This window comes from Pyrus communis, chromosome 4 (genome assembly GCF_041283825.1).
Source record: "Pyrus communis isolate YQ-2024b chromosome 4, ASM4128382v1, whole genome shotgun sequence".
Classification (NCBI taxonomy): Eukaryota; Viridiplantae; Streptophyta; class Magnoliopsida; order Rosales; family Rosaceae; genus Pyrus; species Pyrus communis.
Window position 1 is genome coordinate 17,376,389 of NC_142568.1, and position 6,000 is coordinate 17,382,388.

Here is a 6,000-nt window from a genome sequence, read left to right on the forward strand (position 1 = left end):
TCTTCATTTATAAACTAGAGGTCTTAAGTTTGATTTCTCTGAATTTGAGTTCAACACGATTACAGTTAGCTCATTATGTAGCTTAAATACCCACCCTCTATATTGTTGTTTAAAGAGAAAAGGACGTTGATGTCATTGACACTCAAAATCTCAATATTATGTACTACTCATAAGTGTATTTTCTTTTTTAAATAACGAAATTTGGATTGTATAGTAAAATTTTCGAAATGTCAATCACGTCAACACCACCCAATAAAAATAGTTTAAAACTTTAAGAAGTCTTGGTCACAATATATTGATTATTGAGGCCCTTAACGATAAGCAATGACGTAACACATCGGAAACAGAATTTAAAATTTACATAAGTTGGACTAATTGAACACAAATAGGTAATATATGATAAAACAAATAAAAGCTAGCATTACACCAAATGGAGAATAATACAATATCAATACGGCATATAAGGGGAAGAGATCCTCTTCGGATCTCTTCCACCAACTCAATTAATTAATTCGAGTTCTTAAAATTTGATCTAACGACTAAAATTATTATAACTTTTAAGAAACCTTCTATTTATAGTCGTTGGATCAAATTTCAAGAATCCAAATTAATTAATTGGTGGGTTTTAGTTGGAAAGATCCGGAAGGGATCTCTTCCCGCGGATAAGCTCATTTGGATATGGTTTTCAACGAAGAATTGTCAATAAAGCACATTTTCTAGATCTTTCCTCAATCAAATAACCATTTTAAAATTATTATTGACTATTGAACATTGTGTAGAGTTGTCTTAGCTGCCAAAAACACTGTTTTCCTACCGCTATAAAACCCCAAAAGGAAGATTAAACCAGTCATAATATGCACACAAGAAGTTGATTAATTAGTGTTAAACTTGATTAGTTAGTGCTTATATCATGGCTGACGAGGTGAAGCTGTTGGGGGTTTGGGGAAGCCCATATAGTAGGAGAGTGGAAACAGCTCTGAAGCTGAAAAATGTGGAGTACGAATTTGTTGAGGAGGACCTGCAGAGCAAGAGTGCTTTGCTTCTAAAATCCAACCCAGTTCATCAGAAGATCCCTGTGCTCCTGCACAATGGCAGAGCGATAGCTGAGTCCCAGGTCATTCTCGAGTACATTGATGAGAATTGGAAGGAGGGTTTCCCCATTTTGCCTAAAGATCCTTATGAAAGAGCCCAAGCACGTTTCTGGGCTAGGTTCATTGATGAAAAGGTAAAATGTTTCTTGTCTTGCTAGACAGTGAATCTAAATCATTGATGATCAAGGTTATTTTTAATAAAGTTGATTATAACATGAATTTATAGTTTAGATTAACAGTTTCTTAATATATATATAAGCATGTGCATGGCGATTTTGGATTGAGTATATGTACTAGCTAGAAATGCTTTTGTGACTACCAGTGTAAACGTTTATATTATTAAAACTTAAAATCACTGATTAAGTTGAATCTCGTTTGAAATGTCTACTTGTTCATCAAACCTGACAGGTGACAATACAGGCCTAACCCTGCATAATATGTTGGTAGTATAAAGTGTTTATACTACAGAATATGAATGGTTGATCAAGTTGGTTTTTGTATGAAATATGTAGTTTAGATTAAGATTTCATATCAATAAAATTTATATCGTACCGTCGAGGTTCATTAAAAACAAATGTAGTCTAAATTAATAACTTGAAAACATATGTCTGGTTATATAAAAAGTTTATGTTACAAAATCTGAATTAGTGATCAAGTTTGATTTTATCATGATATGTGTGATCTCAGACGATAATTATACAACATTAGTATGACAAGGGAACATTATATAGCCCTATTTTCCAGCCCATGTTCCAGCTTATTGACCGCATTAATTAATTTTCCACACCATAATATATGTCTAATTAGCTAAATTCTTATTTTGTTTGTTTACTTTAGTGCTTGCCTGCAACATATAAAGTTCTGTGGGGCAGTGAGGAACCTGAAAAGGCTGTGGAAGAAGCCTGTGAGCTTCTGAAAATACTGGAAAATGAGCTCAAAGGCAAGAAGTTCTTCGCAGGAGAGACCGTTGGACTTGTGGACATTGTTGCCAACTTCATAGGCTACTGGCTTCGAGCCATTCAAGAAGTTGTGGGAGTGGAGCTGTTGACCAAAGAGAAGCTTCCCAAATTGTACAATTGGAGCGATGAGTTTTGCAGTGTTTTTCAGGAAAGTCTGCCTCCCAAGGATAAACTAGTTGCTCACATCCGCGGTCGCCTTCAAAGCACTACCACCACTACTACTTCCAGCTAAAACGGTTCATAGAATCCTAGTCATCAGATGGTTTCCTTCGAAGCATTTCATAGTTCATGGTATTTTAGAAGAATAGAATCAGGTTGCACTTGTGGCTAAATATATGTGTCTGTGTGATTTCCTTCGAAGCATTTCGTGGCTCCGTGATGTTTTATAAGAACAAAATCAGGATTTTGCACTTGTGGCTAGATCGGGTTCTTAATACACACGCAGAGTCTTTAAGGGAATGGATCTCATTTACTTCAAAAAATGGAGATTAGTTGTGAGGTCAACACCATATCTAACTTCAATGATCTGAATCGTTTATTTTTCAAGTTGCAACTCATAGATTATCTTGCAAAATATTAGTCAAATCGGAAATATTTGAAATATCTAATTGAGTTCAAAAAATTTGACGAACATTATATTCTAAAAAACATTGAAATTTCATCGTGACAATTAAATGGGTAAATGATGTCAAATTGAATTGAATTTTTGCAAAATAGATTGTTCGGATTGTTAAAGTTCAATGTGAAATGGATCCAACAAGTAATCTCAATTTTTGAAAAAAATATAGAAGTCCCTTTACTTAAAGGGCCTGCACAGCTATATGTATGTATATGTATGCATATATATCTTGATAGATGTGACAATAAAAATAAAAAAATTGATAGATGTGACAATACTGCGTTACTCTAAACTATATTGATGGAGATGATGATCGCATGTTCTACTATTTATTTACTCCAATAATTGCATTTTTCTTGTGACATTTTGGAGTTAAATGAAAGCGTTTACACGTTTTTTGTGGTTTTATGGTTAGGCAAAGGAGAGGACTAAATTGCATTATATCTATATGATGTTGAGTCAAATTGAACTATTGCCATTCGTATTTTGAATGCAAGAATGTCTTTATTGTATAATTGGCTTGCACAAAGAGAAGACTATTTAACGACTCTATAAACTCACTCTCACTTAAATCATATCCAGGTTTTCTATGTTGACAAGGAATAGTTTTCCTATTACTTAGCAAGATTGAAAGGAGGTTTGACAAGTCAACAAAATGTGGAACACATGCCTTGCACGTGATGTATTCAATTGCACAGGGGCTGCTCTTATTCTCTCATCTACACCGACAAAGAAAAGAAAGGGATTTGGATCCTCTCTCTTGACCTAATGAAGAGGATCCTCATGATCAAGTGGGCCGTTAAATTTTTATCCAACGGCTACAAATAGAGGGTTCCTTTAAAGTTATAATGATTGTAGCTGTTAGATAAAAATTCAACGGCTCATGATGATTGGTCAGGAGGATCCTCTCCATTAGCTCAGGAGAGGATCCAAATCCAAAAGAAAGGCCTAATCCAATCTTTTTTTCTGGAGCAAGCCGTCACATACAATTGCAGCAGAGCAAGAGGCTTTGGACAATCAGATTCGAAAAGAGATGGAAATCTAGCTTCCTAGATCAAATTTTAGTTTGAGGGTTTCAAGCAAAAGTATGAACATGAGATATCTATTTGATGATTTTGATCTGTTGTGGAGATTGGCCAAGTGCAAATTTGGTGGATGTCCATTTTGGAGATGTGAATGTCATTCAACACTTAGCAGATCATTGAAGATGTAAATTAAGGAGGCCTACTATTGCAATGAATTGATTCAGAGGTACAAGGCTAGGGATGATGGCAGTGAGATATCAATGAGAAGGTGTTAAAAGTTCTTCCGTTTCTCTTCTTCATTCTTGCCAATTAATGGGTTTTAAAACCTTTGTCAGTTATGGAAAAGGAAAGACAAGGGGGAAGAAAAAGAAAAAAGAGAACCGATCAAGATTCAAGAAAAAAGGGACAAGGGGAAGAAGGCAGCGGCAAAGCAAGAGATTTTCAAGCTTTTCTAAACTTAGTTTTCTTTTAATTTTATGAATTCAATAATATTTTTGATTATGTTTTGGAACTAATTTTTCTTAGCTAGGGCTACGATGTAGCCACAACTATGAATGCTTAGATTCTGAAGTGAATAATTTTCAAGTTTTCAATTTTCATTGGGTATCGTTTGATGTGCTTATATGCTTGGTTTTAGTCTTGGTGATTAGCTACCATCTTGACTCTTACTTAGTAAATTGATGCAAGTTGTGCAGATGTCATGTTTTCAACTTGAGTGATAGCTTCTTGCAAATAGATATCATAAATTACCTAGTAGTAGATGTCATACTCTAGGATTTGTGTGGTCTTTATATAAATTTCCACTAATCGTAATGAGTTTCATTATGTTAACTAATCCAAATGCCATGGATGGTTGCAAATGGAATATACGTAACAATCTAGATGTCATAGATATTACATGAGTTAGGGAAATTTGACTATCAATGAGATTGAGTACTTGTTAATAATTTGTTGCATGAAATAAGTAGGATTGGTTATGATGAGTTGGACGATCTAGTGTTTTACTTCGATTGAATTACAACTTGTTTTCTTGCTGCCACTTTTTGCATTGTGATCACACGTACTTGTTTTTATTGTTTTTTTTTTTTTTTTTTTAACTTTTAGTATCAACTCTCAAAACCATCATTATTTTATCAATCTTTGTTAAATTTCACTATGTTGCAATTGGATTTAAGTTAGTTGTTTAGAATTAGATTAATTTTTGCAATACAATGTTAAGTGCTTACTTTCTATACTATCGAACGATTCATACGCTTGTGAGCATAAAATTTGGAACTAATTTCGGTCAATTTAAATTTCGCAACAAGAGGAGGAGAGTTCGAACACCCTAATGGCAATGAATTGACGAAGAATGTCTAAAATACTTGCGCAATCCACCACTTGCAAGGTTCTTAGTTTACTTATATTTTCTATGCACCGCAAAATCTTTTTTATGACATCTATGGAATAAAAGTTTTTTAACTAGTCAGTGTTGAAATATGTGATTTACTGTTTAGATGTAAATTAGATCAACGTTATCTATAACATTTGCCTTCTACAGAAAAATGTGAAATACATAGTAAATTTGTATATAATACGTGTATTACACAAAAATGTTTCAAAATACTTTCATTTTCCGTACACGTTTTATTAATTCATCACAATACATGTTTTTTGAACTCTAATGTACAATACAAGTATTGTACACTACATACCAAGAACGAAGCTCGAGATATCCATGGATGAGAGCATCCTCAAAAAACAAAGTCATGAATTAAAAAGCTCAAGAATGTAGTAAACAAAATACTTATTTACTAGTCTATAAAGTTTATCATACAACATATTATAATATTCATTCACGTGTTTTTATGTTTTGAAAGCCTTACGTAACAACCTCGTTACCAATACCATCAAATATATATTTCTCTCTATAAAAATAATCATGTTATCATTATCCTTGATCTCTCATCCAATTTCTCAATCGATCTTAAAAAAATTCATGGCCAAAAATGATCTTTCAATGATAGCAGTAGTACGTAAAAGAGTTAGGGTAATGTACAAAAAACTACCTCAACTATTGATGTCACGACACTTTCATACATCATCTTTAGAATTTGGTCCAATGTTATACATTTCGTTATTTGACCTTTTATTTCAATTAAATACTGACGTGGCTTAATTCGAGGCCCACTTTCTGTTAAAAAATTAATAAAATATTATTAAAAACTAAAAAAAAATTATTTAATATTTTTTAAATATTAAAAGAAAAGTTAAAAAAAAAAAAAAAAAAAAAAAACCGTCAGTAACAAACCCCCCCTGGCCCACGC

The 6,000-nt window shown here is 33.1% G+C and overlaps 1 protein-coding gene across 1 annotated transcript; it reads left to right on the forward strand.

The window, feature by feature from the left end:
• Positions 1 to 812: 812 nt before the first annotated feature.
• LOC137723649 (glutathione S-transferase U8) lies at positions 813 to 2,554 on the forward strand. Its single transcript, XM_068462846.2, has 2 exons — positions 813 to 1,225; positions 1,929 to 2,554. The coding sequence occupies exons 1-2, from the start codon at positions 911 to 913 to the stop codon at positions 2,280 to 2,282; spliced, it is 669 nt and encodes a 222-aa protein (XP_068318947.2). The 5' UTR covers positions 813 to 910; the 3' UTR covers positions 2,283 to 2,554.
• The last annotated feature ends 3,446 nt before the right edge of the window (positions 2,555 to 6,000 follow it).

Excerpts from the sequence above, each read along its gene's own strand:
- LOC137723649 (XM_068462846.2), top strand. The coding sequence starts at position 911 with ATGGCTGACGAGGTGAAGCTGTTGGGGGTTTGGGGAAGCCCATATAGT. Across the intron at positions 1,226-1,928 it reads CTAGGTTCATTGATGAAAAG|TGCTTGCCTGCAACATATAA; the intron begins GTAAAATGTTTC and ends TGTTTACTTTAG.